This window comes from Centroberyx affinis, unplaced genomic scaffold (assembly GCF_046629955.1).
Source record: "Centroberyx affinis isolate AG114_WGS23_722 - 3 ecotype Tasmania unplaced genomic scaffold, CSIRO-AGI_Caff_v1 ptg001796l_1, whole genome shotgun sequence".
In the NCBI taxonomy this organism is placed as follows: Eukaryota; Metazoa; Chordata; class Actinopteri; order Beryciformes; family Berycidae; genus Centroberyx; species Centroberyx affinis.
The window spans coordinates 111484-136725 of record NW_027280186.1 but is presented as its reverse complement, the minus strand read 5'-3'; the positions used below and the strand labels follow the sequence as shown (position 1 = coordinate 136725).

Here is a 25242-nt window from a genome sequence, read left to right as displayed (position 1 = left end):
AAATGAACCGAGCTAAAGGAGTAAAGTCTCCAAACATGCTTGGTGTGAACGCAGCCTCACTCTGCCCTCCAGGCTGCCGTCTTCTTCCCATCAGGCGATTTTCTCTCAGCTTGGGGTAGCAGCCTGGCCGGCTGTCTTTAATTACCAGGGGGTCTCTACAGCAACGCTCCCCACCGAGCCTCCTGGACCCCCAGCCACAACACCCACTGGGCCAAAACACCCCCGGCTGTACCCACACACTGTCTCTCTCTCTCTCTCTCTCTCTCTCTCTCTCTCTCTCTCTCTCTCTCTCTCTCTCTCTCTGTCTTTCACCATGTCCTCCTCCTCAGACCAAGCCACAGCCTCTGCCACGCTGTGTTTGGTGTAAAAACAAATTCCCTCAGTGCAGCCGCAAGCTGAGCTAACAGTGCAGCAGTTTTCAATAGCTCGTCCTTCGCCGTCGTCCCCTCCGCCGACGCCTCGGCGTTCTCTGACAGCCCTGACCGCCACTCAGCCTCAGTTATTGTATTCCGGCTCGGCCTGGCAGCCATGAATCAGCCGGGAGGTTGAGAAAACGCCGCCCTGAGCTTGGCAGAGGGGAGGCAGGGAGGAGGAGGAGGAGGGGGCTCCGGTGGATTGGATATTGGGGTTGATGATGAGCACTTTGGCACGCAGAGGAGGGTCTTTTCTTTTCCCCATGTGATGTCCACATGTGGCGGCGGTTTCAGGCGTGGCTTTGGACAGGCTAAACGGGGAAGGGACCGGGACCGGGGCGGAGGGGCGGAGGGGCGGAGGGTGGTGATGCACGAATGCGTGGCGCTCCAACATCAACTGCTCCAGGGTGGTGTAACAATAAGCATCCTGTCATGTGTGTGTATGTGAAGGTCGGTGAGAAAGCGTGTTAGAGTAAGGGAGTGGGAGGAATACATGACTGAAATATTACAGCAGTATGTGAAGCGGCACAGTGTGGAATCTGTATCCCCATTCAGTGAATATTACATTTAACTATCAGTGTAATTATGATAGTGAATGAGGCAAATGTGACAGTGTGACCTACTTTAGAGCAAGAATATTTATACTGAATTTTCCTCTCATTTTAGGCATTTAGCTCTCTTATCCAGAGTGACTTGGGACTTTTTAGAAAATAAGTAAAGCAATTACAGATGTCATTCTTCAGAAAAGGCCCATAAATGTATCATTCTGTAACTTTTTTCTCCATATTTATTTGTGAATTTGGTAGCTTATAGTGTTAGTTATCATGGATGTGTTGTGGGTAAACATTGTCAGATACTTGATATTTCAAAATGAAGCCACTGGTGAATGGAGGCCTTTGATGATAGACTGAGTCATGCACTTGCACAAGGCTTGGTTGTCTCACTGAAATGTTTACACTTGTTTTAATGGGAGCGGAGGGAGAGTGGGCTGGTTGTTGTAATTGTTTTATGTATTTTTTATATGGGAACTACAGGAAGACTTAGCTGTTGCCTTGGTAACAACTAATGGGGATCCAAATAAATAAAATAAATAAATCAACAAGACTTGGAAAGAGTGCAACAGTAGAATAAGCTTAAATGCCTGGATGAACATCATTGCAACCAACAGTAAGGAGTGCAGCATCCGGACAACAGATGCAACAAATCTGTCCCTCCAAAGACAGGCACAAGGCAGAAAAGGCTTTTTTAAACAACCACCGAGGTTAATCCCCTTTCACAAACTTGTTTTACCATATAACAGTGGAATAAGCCTGGAGTTTATTGAGCGACTGTGATTTATAACAGTAACAGTAATATCCTGGAAGGGCGTTGTCCAGATTCTTCACCCAGCAGCACCTGGCTGGCTGTCCAGACCTGAGCGTGGGCAGCTTTGACCCCGGGGTCCTGCTCCCTCCTCCTCACCCGCGGTTCCCACAGAAAACACGCGGCCCTTGGCTCCCAGCGCCGGGCCGACGGAGAAAACAAACACGGCGTCTCCTAAAAAAACCTCTCACCCCGCCTCCTCGTCTTCTCACCCACACCGCCCTGCCCTCCCACTCCTCCCGCTGCCCACCGCCGCGTCGCCCCGAGCGGGAAGCGGCGTGCGGATTCCCCCCGGGGAGTTTGTTTGTGGAGATGGAGGGAAGCTGTCATGATGTCACCACCAGAAAGGCAGTTTTCCCCTCGTTCTCTCCCCGTCCCTCTCCAAGCTAAACAGATGAGATCAACTCATCTTTCCTGATGTTCCCGTCTCTGTCGCCAGATAGAGGATCATCTGCAACTGTGGCAGCCGTGTTTTGGTGCTGACGGACTTCCAGTGCCTTAGGCTGAAAAAATAGCTCAGCATCACAATGTCTTACCATTTGCAAGTGGATACACAATGGGCAGCACCTCAATTTCTACTACAGAGTAATCAATTGGCAAGTTATTATGAAAGTATTATTTGCAGTTATGAAGCCCATTGTGATTTTTTCGCTGTCTTAAAAAATGTTGTAAACTAGACCCTTCATAAGCAAATCATTACAATAGCCATAGTTATAGGATGGGATGCATTGTTACAATCATTTTAGAGCTCATATGTGGCTCTTTAGTGACATCTACTGGTTTTAAACTGCTGTTCCCTCCCTGTTTTCTCCTAGTATGATCCCCGCTTTGTGTTCTAACACCAGTCTGTGGAAAAGTGTGTGGAAAAATGTGTGTGTGTCTGTAACAGGAGGTAGTGGTTCCCAAAATGAGGTCCACGGACCCCCAGGGGTACTTCAGTGTGGAATGGTTTAATTTCACTGTTGTTTCGTTAGATAGGTTGTACGTTAACAGCACAATGGCAGAATGTGTAGCCTAATAATGTCTGTTCTGATCTTAGGTTTCTCTCTCTCCACACCAACTTATTGTAGAAACAAATGGAGGCTGATATAAAAAGTAGCCTACAGAAACCCCTAAACCAAGAGACAATAGGAGGAAAGACAGATCATCATAACAAACAACATAATAACATCAAACCCAAAATAGCCCACTCATCAAACCATGCTTCAGTAAAGTTGACTTTTATATTTTAATTATGTGAAATGATATGGAGCAATGTAAGAAAGGCAATAAAGCAATTCGGATCTCACAGAGAGAGAGAGAGAGAGAGAGAGAGAGAGAGAGAGAGAGAGATGTTCAATATGGAAGATTTGTGATTATCTGCTTGATGTATTTTCCATAGGCTACTTACTATTACATACATATTTTACATACTGCATATTTCCAACTGTAAATAGGTGTAGGCTAGCCTAAATGTTTGAATTGGTTTGTTTGTTTGTTTGTTTGTTTGTTTGTTTAGGTTTTTGGGGTTTCCAACAGCCTTTCGCAGGATTCAATGTCAGTATGTTGGGGGGCGTATGAAAACATGGTAAGGTTTTGCTAACTAGCTTGCTATTTGATAACCTAACCAGGTACAGCAGCCTATGGTACCCACTACTCACGTTGCCATGGTTACCGACAGAAGCGGTTTGTAGTAGCGCTCAAGTTCCAGTTGGGGGCGGAGTTTCATAAGATTTGTACGAGTGTCTCAACGAGGGACCAGTGAAAGCATCACTCAGGTACAGAAGCAGATCTGAGCAGTTGATACGAGGAACGGAGGGGCTGGTTAGCTCACCCTCCTCGGCTTTTCAGCGGGTCCCCACTGCCTAACGTCGGACTGCCTGAGAAACATGGTGGCTAAAAGCAGAAAACAGACCGGGAAGTCTCAAGCAACCCAGGTTGACCGAGACAGGAGCCCGCTTGTTTCGCCCCCTGGTAAAAGTAACGCCAGACGAACAGGCAGAGATGGGAAAGGTTTCAACAGCTTTCTTCCCAATGGGCTTTCGGGCATCAGGAGCAAGCTTGGGCTCACTCCCTCTGCATTCGTAAAGCTGGGAATTACTCTTCTGCTTGGTAAGTTAGAAACGTTAGCCAGTTAGCTTGCTGAATCCTAGCTAACGACTGCTAACGTTCTGTTCACCAGTAGCGTTAGCTGACCCGCTAAATTAAGTTACAGTATCTTCGTCGCTCACGAGTTGGCTAACGTTAGCTACCCTAAATGTTAGCTCACTAGCGTTAGCTATCTATTGTCGCTATCAGTTAAAAGCCAAACCCTATCTAAGTAACCTGTGCTTCTCTGCTTTTGTTACACGTCAGCTCCAAGCTTGTTAACAGGTTTTCTGACAAAGTTCAAGCTAACGTTCGTGTGTTATCTCCTCAAATTGCAACACAGCCACCCCTATATCGATTCATAGTCCAAATATTTAACCCTATGGTTCAGCTGGTTCAGTGTTTGTGGCATTGTCGCTGCTAACCTTCTCTTTGGAGGTCACTGCAGTTTGTCAGACTCGTTTTATGTATTTTTCAGCTGGACTGAAAGTTAATTCTCTCTATTCACAGCTGCTCTGGCTGGGTATCTCCACTGGTAAGTTGTTCTACTAGCATTATGCTGTGATTACATATGCATTATTGTAGTGAACTAGCAATGTTAACATTTTTGGGGATCAACTTAGTCGTGGCTTACATATTTCTTCTCCCGTGTTTAGGTATCATCTCACACACCTCTTTGAGAATGACAGACACTTCTCACACTTGTCTAACCTGGAGAAGGAAATGGCTTTTCGGACTGAAATGGTAAATGGGACATATTTTCTATGGTGTCTGTCTGCTTGTCTTGTTGTTCACTGTCCTTTGGTCCTTGGGCACTGCTGTCAGGCAATCTTGCAATGGCAAAATCAGCCGAAAGTGTGTCATGCAACATAGCTTACGTCTATACATCATTTATCTGACCGTAGCTGGTGCTGTGCAAAGAGCTGGTGATGTTTGAGATGCAGAATGAGCTTTGTGCCATTTTGAAGGATGACATTGGAGGTGACGATTAATCGTATGCTAACCAGATATTTATCTTGCATCACCGTGCTGTCTGGTACCAAATGGGCTGTGAGCCATTGCCATCTGCTCAGCCTGTGTAACTCATTCCTAGTTCTTCTGTCTGAGTTGTATGTTGTGGAGTTATATTTAGTGTCTCTGTCTCATTCTCTGTCTCTCACCTTCTGTCCCTTTTTTCTGTGTCACTCTGCTCTGTCTCTCTCCAAGTTTCACTTTCTCTGTCTGTTTTTTTTAGCTTTTTATTCTATTTCTGTCTCTCTCTGTCTCTGTCACTCTGCATCGTCATGTCCCTTTCCAACTTTTGTTTCCAACTTTTTTTTGTTTTTCTGTGTGAGATATAACCAGTATGCATCTCCCTTTTGTTCCAGGGCCTGTACTACTCATACTACAAGACCATCATCGAGGCTCCCTCCTTCCTGAATGGCCTCTACATGGTCATGAATGATCGGCTGACAGAATACCCCCTGGTTATTAACACGCTGAAGAGATTCAATCTCTATCCAGAGGTAATCTTGATACTGGCATGCTATTCTAATGTTGACAGCCATGCTTGTAGTATGGAGGTGTTAGGTATGTCAGCATTTACATATTTGACTCTCTTTGCTGTCAACAGACTGTAAAATCATATGAAAATTAATAACATCATAATACCAATGTGAGGCATGAAGTGAGATTAGTGGCACTGCAAGCATCTGGGCAAGTTGTGTGTTGGGATTCCTACCGGTCAATACATTTCTGGAATATCATGGGTCCATGGGAGGTGTATTCCAGCCAGGGAAAGTCAGGGACTTTGCAAAATCTTCTGGGGAAGTTGGGGAATATCAGGGAATTTTACCAGTGGGTCACTTTACAGGAGTATACCAGAATGTGTTTTACAACTTGTTTCTCTCATACATCGTTTTAGCTGGTGGTTTTCAGCTGCTGAGATATATTTCGTGCTCACTTCTCCACAGCAAGCCCAACTGTAGTAGAAATAACATTGTTTACCCCTTTAGGGAAACCACATTCATAAATCAGGAAGGAATAACATTTTCAGGTCATGGAAGCACTCTGACTTAGTTATGGAACGACATGGAAAAGTCATGGTCGAGTTTTACATCAGGGCGGCGATGGGAACAGAAAGGCCAGTCCAGACATGTTGAAACAGGCTAACACCCCCCCTGCCCCCCCTCTGCTCCCTAGGTGGTCCTGGCCAGCTGGTACCGGATGTACACAGGTACAATGGACTACTTTGGGGTTCCCACTAAGATGTGCTGGTCCATCAACAGAGGAGAGGGGCTCGCCCCCGTGGATAGCTGTGAAGGTACAGGCGGTCGCCATGGTGCTGGTGCTGCAAATACACTCGTTTGTGTGCATGCGTACACACACACACACATTCAATAGGTTGAATGATAGTTACACAGACAGATAGTCTCACAGTAATATCCTGGAGCTATGCATACACTTAATATATACTCATGCAGTCTCACTCTGAATGATTGCATGACTAATTGCTTTACGGGCCTTGATGGTTTTCCTCACTCCTGGCTGGACGCAATCAAACCTGCCCTGCAGGGAGACGGCAGTCCACAGGAAATATATTAATTTTACGGGAAGAGCTGCACACTGCTGGCCCATTACAAAGTTCTCTTGATTCTTAATTTTGAATTTCAACACTCTATCTATACAGATGAGAACTACTTTTTTTCCTCAAAAAAATATTGTAGAGTTAATTGAATAGAATTTCTTATTACTGCATCTATTCATTCATTTAATGTTTTGAGATATTGTTTGTATATTTTAGACACATGGTGTCTGAGGGTGGGGAGGTGGTGGGGAGGGTGTAAGCGAACTCTTCACAGCAGCAGCCTGTACATAAACATTTCTCTGAAAGGTAAAAAACCAAAACGAGAGAAATTGCGCTGAGGTAGAAAGGTGAGATACAAAACAAGGTTTATAAAATCATCTCAGGCATCTCAAGCGAAGACATGGTAATAATCTAAATGACAGCTAAACAACATGGTGGACACAATGCTAGAACGAGAGGTATAAAATGGCAAGGGAAATCAAATAAATTAAAATAGCCCTGATGGAGAAAATGAAGCTTTTAATCTATTACACATACAATGTTTTTTTCCCTTTGTATATTCATACATGAACATTTCTCAGAAAGGCCCTGACGCTAAAGGGGAACAAATTGTCAGCTTTCATTTGTTGGGCGTGTATTCTCGCCCTCTCTATCAGTCTCATTAGCAAAGCCTGGCAGCCTGGCGTTGATGTACACAGGCTGTTTTCACAGTGTTTACATAAACTTGACGCAAGTTAAGTTGCATAAGAGCTAACAGTGAGGAAGTGGGAACTCCTCCTGTAGCTGTCACCCCATACACAATGTAAGTGAGATGCAGAATGACACAGTAGGGACCAGGGAGCCGTTTCAGCTGCATCACATTTTCACATTGAGCCTGCTGTTGGAACGATCTCCCGTTTCTGTTTGGCCCATGATTTACCGTCACTTTATGGTGATGTAGCGGCTCTTAGTAACATGCATACATTTACAAGTCACTTGTTATTCATCACGGTCCAGTCAATCTGTTCCTCATACTGGCTAATTTTCCTGGCAGCCTTGCTAATAGGAAATTACTTTATGGTGGTAGCAATAAGGAGTTTCAATCAGGAGTGTCGATTCACTAAAGCAGGTATGCCAAAGTCCCTGCATCTAATGTCATTTGCCAGCAAAACTTCCAAACCTGCTTATCATGTCCATTAAATCTCTGGGAACAAGTGGAGGAACTCATGTTTCTGTATAATAAATAGGCATATTACTGCTTGGTCTGTGTGATAGATTATTACACGTAGGGATTTGTTTGATATTATTAGACGCAGGCAGGTCACCAAACACTTAGCTCAGAGGGAACATTGGTCCTGAATGCTCCCCAGATGTGAAATGTGCCCTACCTTCCCAAACCCAGTTGTCACCCATGCTTTCAATGACAGTCTTAAGCCCTATTTGGACGGGATTAGTTTTACAGGGGGGAGGTGGGGTAACGTGATCATTACCTGAGCATGTCTGTAATTTTAGTCCCAGCCGAATCTGCCATGTCAGTAACGTTTACAGACTGTGCGCTTACACCAGTAAAAATTCTGGCCTCTTTTACCTCCTGTAAAATTTCCAATAAAAATAACCTGAGGTAAGACTAGTCCCATCCAAACTGACTTCACTGAGGTTGTTGTCGGCCCTATTTCGGTTTTTATGTTCATGGTGGCGTCAGTGTGTAACAAATTCTTGTGAATCCAATTACTCAAGAACAATACATGATAGAAACTTACACTGGTCTTAACACCTTGTCTTGTCTGTCTGTGTCTGTCTGCCTGTGTGTGTGTGTGTATGTGTGTGTGGTGCGTGATAGGCCTGGGAGACCCGGCATACTTCTACGTGACCTTTGTGTTCCTGCTGAATGGCCTGATGATGAGCCTGTTCTTCATTTACGGCGCCTACCTCAGGTAACTCCGCTCTGTCACGGTCAGACGGACATTAGAGGAGAGTAGAGGAAGTTTTACGGTCTGCAAAGGGCAACTCATCTCTCAGTCAGCAGCCGCAGCTAGACGAAATGGAGAGAGAAAATAAAATAATATGAGATTCAGCAGAGGGTGAAGAGGTTTTGTGGTTGGTCTGTGATCTCCCGTCTCTACTAAAAGTGTATGTATTTGAAATGGAGGTTGACCTTTTTCTCTCTGCCTCCTCTAACTCTCACTTTTGTTTCTTTGTGTCTCTCTCTCTCTCTCCGCCTCTGCCCATCTCTCTCTGTCTGTATCTCCCTCTGTTTTTCTCTGCCTCTCTATGTCTGGATCCCCTCATCTCTTTCCAACTTTTGTTTTCTAGCGGCAGTCGGCTGGGCGGCCTGGTTACCACCCTGTGTTTTTTCTTCAATCACGGCGAGGTGAGTGCCGCGCACTCCCACACAAGATCCTCCTCTGTGGAAATACTGTCCACGCACCTTGTTTTTGCTCTTTCACTCCTTATTATCAGTTTCTTTTACTGACAGTGAGCCAGGAGATTTAAGCTTTTGGTACTGCTGCACTTCTGGCAAGTCACTCTGGGTATGGGGCTTCTGAAATGTGAAATGCGAATGGTCTTAGGGAAGCAGAGGATGGTGGATAGGGACTCATTGCAGCCCTCAAAGCAGCTCAGAGTTCATTTTGAGCCGGCTGGCAGTCGAGGCTGAACTCCCGCAACCTCCTCCTCCCCAGTTGCCTTCAAAACAAACGGCGAGTCTCTCTATTCCTCATCCAGATCGATGCGCTGGCATTGCAATCACACACACTCTCACGCAGGCTCCTCTCTCCTCCCATGCATCCCCTGCCGTTTCTCGTCTTTCCTTCCCCTCCCTATGTATGGTGGCGTTTTTTGTTTTTTTTGGGAGTGTCTGTGATTTTGGTATTTTGGGAACCGGATTGACGGGATTGTATCACGGCTGTGTGTCCTGAGGTGATGAATACATGTGCGAGACTGGAGTGTGAACTGTGGGATTGTGTATAAATAGCGTGGGGTTTTGTCATCTGTTGCGTGCCGGTGCAAAAGAAACCCCTCCCTTGTTTGTTTCTGTCAGCGGTGCAGTGACTCAGTGACTCAGCATGGCGCGTGCGTGCTTTTTGATGTATTTTCTGCATTTACATTTTTTGGCATTTAGGTGATGCTCCCATCCTGAGTGACTTATAAGGGGCAAGTAGGGGTTCAGCGTCTTGCTCAAAGATGCTTTGACAGGACACTTGGCTGTTGATGGATACTTTGGCTTTAATGGGGATCAAACCTGTGTGTGTGTGTGTGTGTGTGTGTGTGTGTTCCCAGAGCACTCGTGTTATGTGGACCCCGCCCCTGAGGGAGAGCTTTGCCTACCCCTTCCTAGTCCTGCAGATGCTGCTGCTCACCTACATCCTACGGTAAACTTGCCATCTCTCCTTTCTCTTCTTCCTTTTTTTCTCTCTCACTCTCCACTGACATCTCCGTGTTATACCGTATTTAACACCTATTTAACAATAAATGCTATAAAAAAAAATTGAAATGCTTTATTTTCTTTTATTTTTATATCAGAATCCCAGTATGTCCTAGAAAATGCCATATTTTTAGTGGTCGTACATAAAAATTCCAACCAAAAATAACATCACAGATTTTTGAGCAGTCTGCCCTCCGCCCCACCCGTTATAGACTGCAACTTTCAAAGTGAGACAAGTGGCAACATGGTGCAGTGCATTTTTGGGTGTTTGCCCCCGGAAACCCTATTTCCCATGGTTTGCTCAAATTTATTCATTTTGAAAAATCCAGCATTTGTTACAGCACAAGATCATGCGCAAAGCATTTCACAGTTGATTGTGTCACCAACTACACCAATTCCATGGGCTTCACTGCCTTTGTTATGGTCCAACCCACCCGCCCACTTTTGAAGTCTCTCCCCGCGTTATGTCCCACCCCAACATCCTGCTTTAACTGGAAATACATTGAATTATGAAAGCAAGACACCACCGAAAGGCTGTTTCTGTTACCTAAAAGCAGTGCAGAATTTTTTGCAAAAATAAGCTCTTTGATCAAGTCAGTGTTATGTGCCGGTTGGTAGTGTGTGTGTGTGTGTGTGTGTGTGTGTGTGTGTGTGTGTGTGTGTGTGTGTGTGTGTGCGTTTTTCTTTTTATGTTTAGTTCGCTGCGGTGCTTTCTGAGGTGATGCAAAGCTAGCTTGTGCCGTCCACTAAACATGTACAGTGTGCTGAAGCAGCCACTGTGGCGAGCTAAATAAACACTTGACAGTTGGCACACACAGAGGGAAAACTGCCACTAATCTTCTCATTGCACACCGGCTAGTTGAGAAGTTGTAAGTTGAGAGCTTCCTGATGGATGTACTCCTTTAATTGAGCGTGACGCCGCCTTGTGTCGTACGGCTGCAGTCAATAAACTGCTATTTCTTCCACCGCCAGCTTTAAATTGCTCCGAATGAACTCCATGTCTTATTTCTGAGGCTGCCTTGGTACATGACTGGGTCTTTGTACACCAGGATAGTCGGACTGAAATTGAGTGTGTGTGTGTGTGTGTGTGTGTGTGTGTGTGTGTGTGTGTGTGTGTGTGCGTGTGTTCTCAGCAGTCTTAATGCATCTTCCCTTATCTCCCCTACACCCACGCTCTCACCACCCTCTTATTTCCCCTCTGCCTCTCTTTTCTCCCCAGGACGCGGAACCCCAGCAGGATGGCCATGGTCGCCCTGGGCGTCTCCAATTTGTGCTTTATGCTGCCTTGGCAGTTCGCCCAGTTTGTGCTGCTCACTCAGGTAAACAGAGAGCAAGAGAAACAGAGATTAAAGAGAGAGGGAAGATGGGAAGGAAGGAGAGGGGGCGGAGAGACTAGGGAGAAAATAGAGACTTGGCGTGAACTGTGGACTGCGGCGAGGAAGGAGAGGGGGCAGAAGTTGTTCAGTATCGCGAAGAAAGGAAGGGGCAGGGAAAGAGTGAGTGGGAGAGTGTGGGATGGAACCTAATTGAAGGAACAAGTTGAAAAAATACACGATTTACATCCTCATTTAATGAAAGCGTTCTCCAACCTGTGTCCTTTCCTTTTTTGATGTGGAGTTGTTTTTCTAAGTCATAATGTTAACTATTAGAAAAATCATTTTAATTCATCATAAAAATCCTGAGAATGTTCTGAGGGGGGTTTAAACTGGAGACTGTGAGAAGGAGAAAACACTTGAGCGATGGAGAGCAGCAAGCTAAAGAAAGAAACAGCGAGTTAAACGGCGTGGGCTGGCAGACAAAAGAGCCGAAGGTCGTATCGAGGGTCTGCGCTGTGAGCGTCTCTGCTTAGCAACAGTTTGTCTCACACTGTTGAGAGCTGCCTCAGGGCGTTGCAGTTTTATGTATGGGAATATAACACAACACAAGGTGTCAATAGCCCCCTTTCCACTGAAGGCCAAAAGCCCAAGTACTTTGGCCTGGAACTTAAGCACTGGGCTAAACTTGTTAAAGTGTTTCCACTTAACAACCTGGTCCCTGCGTAACCATGACAACTAACTTACACAACTGCTTGTCATCAAACATGGCAGACAACGCTGCTGTCAAATGTACTGTATAATTGTTAACATTAGTTTTAATTACTTTGTGGGAAGTTTTAAAATAGAAGAAGGTTGCAGGATGAGGCTAACATCACTCACATAAAAAAACAAAGCGTCATCGGTGGGCAGTGATTTAAACGTCTACTGAAGGCGTTAAAGTAAAAAAAAAACTGCCTTGCCTGCGTAAACAAAGGAATTTTTTTCCCTTTAACATTAGTCCTTTACTACTGTGTGTGTCAACCTTGGAAAGTGAGTGATAGTAATTGGGGTAATTTCTAGACAGCTAAATAAGGCCAATGTTGGTGTTAATATACGGTATCAGGCTAAAAAGCTGTTTCCAACTCGTAACAGTCTTATTTTTCTATGTGTAGCAAGATGTATTTTTTGGTTGTTGTTTTTCGAAGATAGCAGCTGAAAGTAATGCAGATTTAAGAATTAACATACCTAGTTTCTAACAGGTAGATGCTCATTAATGTAGGAATGACTGCACTCAGTTACAGACGTTACAAAGCAACACCCCCTATTTGAAAACATATAGAATGTGATGATGTATAAGCATCAGGGCTAACAGCTTTGGCCCTGAGGATCTGGAAGGCCCAAGTAGTGGGGCTTGAGTTCCTGGACTAGCCCTGTTTTGGCCCAGGCCAACCCAGTGGAAAGGGGTCAGGAACTCTGGAACTAAGTTCAAGCACCAGGTTTGGCCCTCAGTAGAAAGGGGGCTAATAAAACTGCCATGATCATTTTTAAATATTTGCAAAGTGCTAACTGGGCCCATATGCAGTGAGTGGGAAGGAGTGGGGAAAAGTCTGGAAAATAAGTTGGATACATTCCAGGTCTTGAAATAACATGACTCCACATTTTTAGCTGTTGGAAGTAGCTGTAGATCGACTGTCTTTTCACTTATTGTGCTATATGTTGTTGTGAAGAATAATCCTCAGCTGTACAGTGACATGACCTAGTTGATGGGCATACTGCCCAGCCACTATCAGCAACTATCTTCATATATTAAGAACTAGAGATGGGACGATCTGCTTATCTGACGATACGAATCAATACGTGATATGGGGTTCATGGTTCGATACAACCACGATACAATAAAAGTGCAGTGACAACAAAGTCTGACAAACAACAATTTTAAAATGTCATTACAAAGTGTAAATAATATAATTTGGATGAAGTGCTTATGAAATTGTGATGGTCAAGCCGTCTCATTTGTGATTACTACAGCAGAATAAAACGTAGCTAATATCACAATTCATTTTTCTGCCTCACAATACGTATTGTTTACATTTTTGTATTGTGATATATTGGATTTCTATATATCGTCCCATCCCCGTTAGGAACACAACAATAACCTTCAAATCCCACCAAGAAATTAAGATCTGGAAAAATATGGAATGAAATGGTTAATATGCAGGAAGCCTCTGGTGACCTGTGGATGTAGGCAGTGTGTGTGTGTGTGAGAAACTGGCCCACAGCTGTAATGGCAGTATAGACCTGAATCTAGATATTGGAGAGGGGAATCAGAGGGGAGAGGTGCTTGTTGTAGTTTTCAGTCTACAACAGAGGATGGGGAGGGTCATCTTACCATTGGGGGAACCAGGAGGGAGAATAGCTGTTTGTACATTATTATTTGGAGTCAATATTTGTCTGGAGCTTACAGCTGAAGTTGTTTGTTCTGTTTTTTTATTTCAGGTGGCCTCTCTGTTTGCTTCATACATCCTGGGCTACCTCGGTGCCACCAAGATGCAGTCCATCCTGGTCACTCACATGGTAGACGACCTTCCTAAACCCTCCATGAAAAATCCATCAGAATGTTAGAATGTCTCTTTTTCTCAGCTCGGTCTATTGATTTGCTTGTCAGCGGTGCATCGTGCAGCGGCACTGCTTCAGTTTAGTTTGGCTGCACGGTGATAAAACGGAAACAAAGAGATTACATGAAACGGTGATAAAGTGATTTAAAAACACAGAAAGAGGAGATGCAAATTAGAAAGTTGTGCAGATGAGATAAAGGAAAAAAAATCGAGCAGCTTATAAAAACACCTCACCTCAAAAGAAACAAAAAAAAATAAGATGAAAAGATGGTGGAGATTTGGGTGTTTCACAAAAAGACATTTAGCTCTGTAGTTTACTGCAGCACAGGTGGAATTTGCCTCTCAGTGTGCGTGTGTGTGTGTGTGTGTGTGTGTACGTACCACAGGTTGTACCCAGGTTGTACCCAGGTTGTAAGTGAAAGGCTGTAGTCATTCCCTGCTTTCCAGCTGCTGTCCTCTCAGTTGTAATGTGTTCTGCATCACTCCTCAGTCTCCTTATCTCACTCTCCTCCTCTTCACTCCATTCGGGGGAATTTCACATGCGTCTTTACACCGAGCTGCAAGGACAACACCAGAGGAGATATGGGTGGCTTTTTTTAGCATGAACAATTGTGCCGTGTGTGTGTCATGTGTGTGTGTGTGCCGTGTGTGTGTGTGTGTGTTCGCAAGCTCTCACAAAGTCTGTTTTAGCATGAAAGAGGGAGGAGAGGTGGGCATGCGGAGGAACTTGGTTTATTCTGCCAAGGACAAAAGTATGTTTGTGTGGGTGTGCAGGGGTGTTTGTCTGTGTGTGTGTGTGTGTGTGTGTGTGTGTGTGTGTGTGTGTGTGTGTGTGTTTGTTATTCTGGCCGTTCCATCCCTCTCCTCCACATTCTTTCCCCCTAATCCCCTCAGCATGCCAGGCTGTTAGCCAAGGCCTGTGTGCTCCACAGATAAGGAGAAGGCCCTTTGTGGTGAGATGGTGGAGATTTGTGTCAGAGGAGAGCATATGGCTCTGCATAATTCAAACCTCTTGGCAAAGATGATTTTGTGTATGTGTGTGTGAGAAGAGAATACATACACACACAAACTGGCGTGTGTGTCCTCCATGACCTACAGCATTGTTAATTAGCTTCAGTGAGGTCTGTTGCTTCTGGGCTGAGTAATGTGCATTTTCGGTCACTGCACTGTCTCCATATGCAGAGTGGAGCATTCATACACACATTTTCACTTTTCAGTACGGGATTAAGCATCAAGAGTTCCACTGAATGAGGATTATGTTGGATAGTGGCAGTGTATTCAAAGTTTATTACACCCCATTTAATCTCTAGAGTGTACTTGACAATACTGCCACTCAGAAGACATATTATTGACACTTAATACAATTTGTACTGGACCAACCTCCTACTACTGACTGACTCACCAGAGAGATTTTGTATTTTCTTGCAGGGAACAGTGCTTTTATGTGACCACGGGAAACTTGTGAAGACTGGCTTTCTGACCCCCAGTGCTAAGCCTGCATGCTAAGCATCGCTGTAATTACACAGACAGGTCACGCACATCAAGCTACTGTACACGGCACTCGGCTGGATTCAGCGCCTCTGTAAAGGGGAAACAGCCGGCGGCTTGTGCTGCACAGTGCACAGCCACAGTATGAAAGCAAGATTGTGATGAATGACGCCTCCTCTCTTGCTGTCCACCTCCTGCAGATCACACTCGGCGTCTGCTTCGTCCTGATGTTCGGCAACTCCATGCTGCTCACTTCCTTCTACGCCTCCTCCCTCGTCTCCATCTGGGTGAGTTGCACCTTGGATGAGTTAGCATCTGATATGAATTCATTGAATGTTCTGGGGTTGAATGTGCCAGACAAGATAAATTGGTCAGTGTAACAGACTGGAAAACGTAAGAAATCGTCAGAAGTGCAAACCTTGGCTGCCAGTCCAGAAAGGCTGAGGGCAAAGGGCTCAAATAATGTATAAAATAATAGCAAATGATATCACTGGACCAGGTCAGGTTGGAATGGCAGTGGGGAATGGACTGGAAATGGAAAACCATGGTTAAGATGATGTACTGTATGAATGTGCTTTATCATGTGGGGTGGGTATGGATTATCTTGTGTTTTTGTGGTTCTAAATTCTGGTTTGGTCATTTCTCAGGCAATCATCGCGCTGAGGGATCGATTTGCTGAAGCTTTCAAACCTGGCATCGTCACATGGGTATGAAAAAATTGTTTTTGCGTGCACATGTGTGTGTGGGGTGGGGAGATGTTAACGCTGGTAAATGTTGACTGTGATTGTGGCTAAAATGCAGCCATTCTATGTGAAATCCAATGTTATATTGTCTGTATGTCAATATTGTACAATTATTTGTGGAAACTGAAATCACAAAATGGTAAATATGATCATACATGATTAATTATGCAGCCCTAGGTTGTAAATTTGGCTTCTGCTACTTTCGCAGGTAACCAACCATTATTTAGATGTACTATTATACTAGTGAGCTAAAAGAGGTAAAATAATGAAAGCGGCTAATGAATTTTGGGATTAATCGGCCATTGTGCCCAGTCAACAGAATAGTTATCCGCCTTGCTCCCAGCCCCACAGCACCTGAGGGCTTTGACTGCAGCTTCCTGTTTGAGGTTTGTGTTTATCTGACCTCCCTCTCCTCCCTCTCAGGCCATGCAGGGTCTGGCTTGGGTCGCCTCCACAGTTCTGCTCAAATTCATGCTGTCCACCATCCTCGGTGCCTCCGATGACGTAAGCTACTCCAAAGTCACCTTTCTGAGAATCTCATATCTGGAAAAACCTGAAATATTCTGTTCGAAATCTGTTTAAATGATATGCATGTAAAATAGCCTAAGGCATCAATCAAAGTTCATGACTACACAGGGCTCCTGTCTGAAAAGGTCTGAAAAGTCTAGAAGCATATGGAAAAGGAATTTGATCATCTACAGCAGTGATTCTCAACCTTTTTCATATCAAGGACCCTTACTTTAGTCCACATTAGAGCCACAGACCCCCATTTGATGAGATTTTGTCTCTCAGACCCAAATCTGAGAATATTTTTATTGCTAGATATGACTCCAGAATTCCAAGACTATCTGTACTGTATGTAGAGAGATAACAGAGAAACTATGATCAAAACAGTAATTCTTCTACATTCTCTAACTGAGTCAACTTCTTATAAATTAAATAATGCTGAAGTTTAACAATTCATCAATTTGCTGGGAACCCCCTGGAACTCCCTCAAGGACCCCTGGTGGTCCCCGGACCCCACGTTTAGAACCACTGATCTACAGATCTAGAAAAGTTTGGTAATTAGACAGACAATTAGACAGAAAAGTCTGGAAAAATATTGTTCAGTCCCCAGAAATCTATGACTACACATTTAATGTAGAACCTGTGTTAGTTCACACATTGTACTATTTGTAGTACAAGACAAACAGTCTTATTCTGCAGAGTCTTATGACCTAGCTGACAGTCATATTGTCCACTGCCACTGTCAGTATAGGTCATATTGGAACTATGACCAACAATCTCAAATGCAGTCAAGCAATTAATGTCTAGAATAAAGAATAAGGATGGAATATTGAAGTACAGAATGTATAGAAAGTTTGTCTACTCTGCTTTTTTTCTCTTCCAGGCTCACATCAGCGGCCTGATCAAGTCTAAGTTCACCAGCTACAAGGACTTCCACACCCTGATGTACACATGCGCTGCCGAATTCGACTTCATGGAGATCGAGGTACGGCTCAGCTGAACGCTTTGGCTTCTGTTTTAACAAACTGAAAAATTAGGTCTTGCATCAAAGTTGACATTTATCTTCCTCATATCAAAGCAGACACAAAATGGCGATAATTGAAGAGTGTGAACCTGTGTGCTGCAACCTTGTTTAGTGATAAAAGGAAAGTCTTAGGTGGTGAGGAACGGTGTGAAAATCTCACCAAACTTTCGCTTTCAAAATGTCACCCAGTTTCCTGTGAAAATGTCAGGGATTTCAAACAAAATGCCTGCTGTTTTGTATCAAAGTGGTTATTATCAGCGCACAGCAGGACAGAGTTTAGAGAGCCACAGATCTGTGCTCTGTGTTTGAGGGGAAATGGTCAGAGGCCTAATGAGCACAACCTGCTGGCAGCTCATTTTGGATGGGTTATGGTCTAGACAGCAGTCTAGTCTTGTGCCTATTCTGTGTCTGTTTTTGTTTGTGTGTGTGTGTGTGTGTGTGTGTGTGTGTATGTGTGTGTGTGTTTTGAACAGCATTAGATGACTGCTCAGTCTCTCTGTCTCTCTCTCAGACCCCAGTACGTTACCTCAAAACGTTGCTGCTCCCCATCAACGTGCTGGTGGTTGCTCTCATCGCTGGACGGGTAACTCTTACACACAATCCCACACACACATACACACCTTTTTTTTTAACATACCTCAGCAATAAGGTAACAGTTTGGTATGATTTCAGAACAGCATTTATTCAACAAAAGAAGCATGATAACTAACCAAGGTGTATTTGTGCATTCATGTGCTGATGGGAAAGTGCGACATCCAGGGCTTCCAAGTCGGCTGCTAAACAGCGTTGCATTAATATGCTTTTTTTGGGGGGGGAATCAAACCCGGAAGACAAATGATAAATAAACATGGACTCCTGCAGCTTAACAAGCTATTTTGATGAACTTCATTCAAACGAATGTTAGGTTAGTCTGGCTGACAAGAAGGTGCATTTGTATGTTTTCTTACTGTTGACTGACACAGAACTTGATTACTTTTTTTTATCTTGTAGTGAAGGTCAAGGTCACCATAGAGTCATAATTTTGAAACTCATTGGTAATTTGTTTTTCCAATATATCCGATAGCACATGAATGCACAACATGTTGTCTGGCTACAATGTTGTACTGATGTCTCCATCAGTACATTAGTTTCTTTCACTCAAACTCTGCGTGCTTTAGTTGAATCGGAAATTCAAGGTTTTGGCCCAGTCTGTTGTTGTGGTTTTGGACCTCACCAGACGGGCGCATGTGTGATTAGTTGGTTGGTTGATAAATTGGTTGTCCTGCAGCACGAAGCTTTTCATCTCAGCCTTCAGAATAATGTAATTGGCAGTTGGCATCACTTTATAGTCTTGTGGCAGGCTGCTTCAGTGCAGCAGGAAGACAGAGTGGGCAGGCTGTCTGCTCTGATTGCTGGCACAAACATGAGATGGATGGCTACAGGTGTGCAGTTCGCATTGCGCAGTGCCTCTACATAAGACTCTAAAACTCACTGGAGTGATTTTCATCTCTGACTTATCTCCTGTACTGCTGTACCATGGTAGTGCTGCAGCGTTGTGTAAATTGACACCAAAACCACCTCTTAGCCTTATTTTTTATTGAGGATTGTGTGTAATCTGACCTGAAATCATAATAGTTGTGTCATCTATCTTCCTCCTGTCATGCTCTGTTGATACCTGGCATTGTGGTAGTCACTAACTGCCAGTTTTAACTACAACGAGGAAGTACCAAATGTTCCTTTTTGAACACATACTAACATGCACACACACATACACACACTCAGACACACACCCACATATGTATATTTGTATAAAGAGGCTTTTGTAAGTCTGGGAAGAGTCTGTCAGCCTGGAAGTTGCAGTTGTCGTATTCGCTCTGCATGAGGCACACACTTCAGGTTCAGATTGTTACGGCTAGCTTTCAGAAGTGACTGGGGAGAATTGTTCCAAACATTTAAGGTGAAAAAATACCCCCGGTTTGTCCAAACCTGACAGTTTGATCTCATTATGCCTGCCCCACGCTGAGCTAAGAAGACACAAGTCATTTTGACAAAGCATGGCTTGCTGTACGTGTGGTATAAAATAATCAAATTAAAAAAATCTTTGTACACTGTGTGCCATCTGTTGGAAACACAATATGCATACCCAAAGGAATATTCCTTTGCATTTCATCGTAACTGTTTGTTCCTGTCTAGACTGTCCAGGATATAGTCCGGTTCCTGAGGGAAGGAGGGAAGGCGTCTGTTAAGACCGAGGATGATGAGGAGGCTGAAGGGTGAGTGACCGGGGCCTTCTGGTGGCCGGGCCTCGGTTGTCTCATCGCTCATTTTTGTTTTATTCATATTCACTCGTTTACCTCACCTACGGTTTTGAATTTGATGATTCATTATTCTGATTAGACTACATTTGAGACTGTATTCCTGTTGCCCAGCCACTAGCAGCATACTGTACATTATTTTGAACACTGACCAAAATCTTCAAATGCAGTCAAGACGTTAGGCTGAAAACATCTGGAATTTTAGAAATGGAAAATGTTCAGGAACCGTGCCACAAGCTGTGAATCCAATACAGCACTCCTTTCCTCAGAGGAAACACGTGATTCACAAAGTACAATAAATCTACAATAGCTTGGCTACATAGAGCACAGTACACACCCCAATGGAGACAACAGGACTTAACCTACAGTGCATACAATGCAGTGCAACAGTGCAAGGTGTACAACAGACAATAGATCATATATATCACAATGGAAATGTATATTGAGCATGGCATACAGTATGGTTATAGATGTAGAGGATGTAAGTGAGTGCACTGGCCCAGCATACCACAAAGTAGTCATAGTGACGACAAAATGATGCATTAAATAAGCATAAAATTCGTAACTGTTGCTGTGGTGGACAAGAGAATATAGAACGGAAAGAAAAATGAGCGATTAAGGGGCTGAATTCAGTCCTCTATTTTCTCCTCAGTTTGTGGCTGTAAGCAATGTGTACTTTGTCACTGGCCTGGTTAAATAAATAGGTCAAACTTCAGGTTTAAATTTCACCTGCTTTGAGATTAACCCTTTACAATCTTTTTCAAATGTTAACATGCAAATGAGACTTATTTTCTAATCATAGGTTTTCAGAACTCAAATGAGCAATATCTTAATAAATGATGAATACTAATTTATTAAGTTATTTATTAATCATCTTAATATTTTTCTCAAATTGTTTTGTCGCCAGCTGAGCTTGACATTGCTGTAACTGCCATTTCTGTTTTATTTTGCAGGCCTGAAATGGTAGCGAAAGGAGAGGTGAGAAAACATTCATTTTCACATCCCTACCATTATTGCAGAGTGTATACACAAGCATTATCGCAGTAACACCTCTGTGTGCACTCTCGGGCATTTTCACGTTGTCATTCCATTTTTCTAAACCTGTTTTATTTGATTGGAGGGTTCATTTTCCTCCTCCAGTGCCGTAATGTCCACCTGCCCCTGCTGCAACAAGCGCAGTAATATGTCCCTAAGTGATTTTCATCCCCTGCCTCATTACTGGGAAATGAAAGGCAATTTCCTTTCTGCTATGAAATCTCTCTCACTCTGTTGCCCGTTCTCAGCTTCCTCCTAGCCGTCTCATGTTATTCTCTCTTCTGTCTCTCCCACGGCTGGAACATTTGAGAGTTTCATCCACCAGCCACAGTGGCTGGGAGCTTCCAAAATTTACACTTAATTGCTTTCGTGTTCCTGTATGGCTCAATGGACAGAGCATGGCACTAATGCTGCCAGGGTGAGGGGCTCCATTCCCCGTAGGGCTGCTCATGCAAAAAAATGTCTCCACTTTGGATCAGAGCATTGAACAAATGTCATTATATGTCCAGCCAGGGTTTGAATTACAGGGGAGCCAGGGGAAGCTTAGCTCCCTTGGAAGTAATAACAGTTTAAATTCAGGGGAGGGCCGCTAATAAATATAATCAACTATCATTCTCTCACTTATTTCAGTACTTTGTATTCAGTGATTAATGTTGCAACAAGATAAAATAATGTGGAACTCCAAAGGGAGCACAGCTGCCCAATCTTCCTGTAAAGTGAATCCAGATGCAGTTTTCGGATCAGATGGTCTAGTCTGATGTGCGTGTTCCTCAGCTGGTGGGGGTGTACACTGTGTTGAGCAACATGTATAGTGAGTCTAATTGACTGTCAAACTTCACCTGATCACTGAAGCAACAGTGTGATTTTAAAGAAAAATGCTGCTCTTATAGTCATAGTGGCTGGTAGATTCTCCTGGTAGCTGGTGTTACTTCTCCAGCCTGATCTCTCCACCTCCTCACTCCTGTTCCTGTTCCTCTGCACCCCGTTGCTTCTGTTGTGACTCCCTCTGTGAACTTACCCCTCTCTGTAGCTGGTGTACCACAGTCTCCAGCTAGTGGCGTTTGCCGTCCTGGCGATCCTCATCATGCGTCTGAAGCTCTTCCTCACGCCCCACATGTGCATCATGGCCTCCCTCATCTGCTCCAAACAGGTCCGGCAGTCTGTCTTATTGCACAAGTAAAGGGTGTAATTCCATAACATTATATACTGTATATACTGAATCTCATTAGTTAGTGTTTCTCAAGGAAAGATTGAGTAATTTTGTGTTAGTATTTTAGTAAGCAAAGGTTAGCTCATAGCTAGACAGTAGTCCATAAGATGTTGCACTTTTATGCCACCAATCATTTTCTAAGAGAAGGTATCAGCTTTTTTTCCTTTAACAGTGAGCATCTAATTTTGGAGAGAAACTTCTCTCTACTAAACTTCTCTATTGATTTATCCTGTTTAATTTTAGTTTAGTTTTTTTGCTATGGGAAGGTTTGCTGAGCCTGCATGCTGTTCTTCAGCAATGCCCTGCTTCACAGTCACACAGACAATAATGATACATACAGTATCAATAGGAAGTATAACTAGATACACCGCATCACCATGCATTACACAAAATCAATATTTTAGGTTCTCAAATGTTTGGTAGTACTCACACAGTAATCCCTCCCTAAGCTGATACCTTCGTCATGTTTTATTGTTTCTCTTATCTCTCTCTCTGTCATTCACACTCTGTCTCTCTTCCCCTCTCTCTCTTTTTCTCTCGCTCTCTCTCACCCTCGTTGGTGCGTCAGTTGTTTGGCTGGATAGGGGAGAAGTTGAAGCTCCAGATGGCAGTGTTTGTCGTCATGGCTGTCATGGCCATACAGGGCCTGGCCAACCTGCAGGCCCAGTGGGGCATCATGGGAGAGTTCAGCAACCTGCCCCAGGAGGAGCTGCTGGACTGGATCCACGAGAACACCAGTCCCAGTGAGTGGTGGTGATGTCATCAACCTGCGACTGACACACAACAGACATTCAAAATCAAATGACACAATGCAGTACTGCCAAAATACTACATTACAATTATGAATTGTGGAAACTATAATCACAAATACGATTGTGTGTGTGTGTGTGTGATGCAGATTCTGTGTTTGCCGGAGCCATGCCCACCATGGCCAGTGTGAAGCTGTCCACCAGTCGGCCCATTGTCAACCATCCCCACTACGAAGACGCAGGTCTGAGGTCAGTAGAGCTCCCAGCACACTGCAGCAGAACTGCTATTACACTAACATCAGGTTTCCCACGCAGGTGTGGGAAAAGTCTGGTGAATGAATTTTATCAAGAACGTAACAGTATTTGGCTGGCGGCAATTTCCAGTCCTGAACAGAGTGTAGTAGCCTAGTGGACATAAAATATTACAATACATATACACTATCAGTATACGTTATATTAAATACTGACTAAACTAAATATTCAGATGAAATCACCAAATTAAGGTTGGAAAAGGTGTGGAAATTTGAAATGGGAAATATGCAGGGAGCCTTTAAAATAAAGACTCTCTAAGGAAACGGCAAACACTCTTCTCTGGTAACTCATGTTCTGGACCAGCTGATGCTGTCCAAATATTTACAGTTTCAAAGTTCCACATAGAAAACGGAGAGTTTTCAGGCACTTGTTTGTTTTTGTTCATCCAATCCAGTTGTCGCTTTGCTTGTAATCTTGATGATGTTGTTGCTGTTTTTCTTGTGTTTTTTTTCCTTTAACCCCTTGGGGTTTCTTTCTCATCTGCACAAAATAGCAATTTGCATGCATTGTTTTTGTTTTATCATCATCTCTGTTTTTTTAATTGTTTTGCTTCTGTTTATGTTACTAAACTTGTCATCCACCTTGTACGTTCTGACAGTGTTGTGAAAACATTGTTGTGTTGTTTCCTCCCAGGGAGAGAACCAAGCTGGTGTACTCCATGTACAGTCGCATGTCTGGAGAGACGGTGAAGAGGAACCTGATGAAGCTGGGGGTGGACTACTTCGTCCTGGAGGACTCCTGGTGCACCAGGCGAACCAGGTAACTCAGCACCACACTCTGTTACCTTTTATAAACTTATTTACAGGTTACATACGCATTTTAGCTGATGCTCTTATCCAAAAAGAGCGAGCTGTTTAGGTACTTATAGTTTATTATTCTGAATGAATTTGTCCTCCCTCTCTCACTCACTCACACATCTTTTTCCTCCTCTCTCTCTTCCAGGCCAGGATGCAGTATGCCAGAGATCTGGGATGTGGAGGATCCGCAAAACGCCGGCAAAATCCCCCTGTGCTCCCACATGTCCAGGAACCCGGGGCCTCACTTCACCACGGTGTTCTCTAACAACATTTACAAAGTTCTCAAAGTCCCCAAAGCCAAAGTTGCCAAAGATCTCAGATAACAGCCGGGGTCGGACTGGTTTAGCAGAACCCTCTAGCTATTTCTATCATTTTTGTTTTGTTTTGTTTTGTTTTTGTTTTGTTTTTTTTTAAAAAGGATTACCTTGTTTTTTGGTCAGTCTCTCTGTTGGAGAAGCCACTGCCATTGCTGCTTTTTACTCCCCAAAACCCTCACAGCTGCCCTTTCTTGCGGTGCTCTGATTCACTGAGCAGTGGACCAATAATAAGTCGGACGCAAAGATAATTTCCCTAAAATACGAATCATGACGGCCTCAAGGTTCTCTGTTGTGTTTGTGACTTCAGGAAACTTTAGGAAGGTCCCCGCAGTTTGCTAATCGTCCCTGTTGCTGCTTCCCGCCGCCCGGCCACGTTCCCGCTCCACGTTCCCGCTCCTGTTCCAGTTGATTCCTAAGCGATGTCAGAGGCCGTGAGGCGTCGCAGTTCTGTGTTTAGTTCGTTGCCTTGGTTCTGTTACATGGAATTCTTATTTTAAGACAATGTTTGCTTGGTTTGCAATGCAGCTGTACAAGACGCTGAATTCAGATATCAGTATTTTTTTTTATTACTATATATATCTAATTGTCTTTGGCTTTCGCTGTAGAAGTCAATTTTGTCTGCCAGGACCAATCAAATATGTCCACGTACTGTGAAGCAATACCCTTTGCCCTTGACAACAGCTGTATTCATTCTATTGTTATGCACAGTGTTGATCTTTGAAAAGATTTTCAGTAGTACAATATATTTTTTATAATTTATTTGTGTTAGCATTTTTATGCAAACTTGTGCTGAAGGGTATTTCAACTGATTTTTATTTCAGAAGAAAACGGTGTTTCAAAGTCTTGGGAATCTCACAGGCAAATTATGTTCTTGTGTTTTGAAGCTTTTTTATAATCTTTCAATACATATCATTCTCTGTTGGGGTCAAGATGGAATTCACTCAATTCAGAATATGAATTTTAATGGCAATTCACATAATAGCAGAGCCTCTGTTCTTAATTTATCTATAAACTGGATATAAGAGGTTTTTTATGGCAGAAGATG

General features: G+C 43.7%; 1 protein-coding gene across 1 annotated transcript; it reads left to right on the top strand.

Moving 5' to 3' along the window:
• Window positions 1–3576: 3576 nt before the first annotated feature.
• On the top strand, window positions 3577–24428 carry dpy19l1l (dpy-19-like 1, like (H. sapiens)). Its single transcript, XM_071529502.1, has 22 exons — window positions 3577–3866; window positions 4353–4377; window positions 4499–4586; window positions 5210–5347; window positions 6024–6144; window positions 8228–8321; window positions 8701–8758; window positions 9667–9758; window positions 11031–11130; window positions 13603–13680; window positions 15410–15496; window positions 15857–15916; window positions 16376–16456; window positions 17343–17444; window positions 17995–18066; window positions 19656–19735; window positions 20731–20755; window positions 21843–21962; window positions 22591–22765; window positions 22921–23024; window positions 23721–23842; window positions 24026–24428. The coding sequence occupies exons 1-22, from the start codon at window positions 3644–3646 to the stop codon at window positions 24201–24203; spliced, it is 2223 nt and encodes a 740-aa protein (XP_071385603.1). The 5' UTR covers window positions 3577–3643; the 3' UTR covers window positions 24204–24428.
• The last annotated feature ends 814 nt before the right edge of the window (window positions 24429–25242 follow it).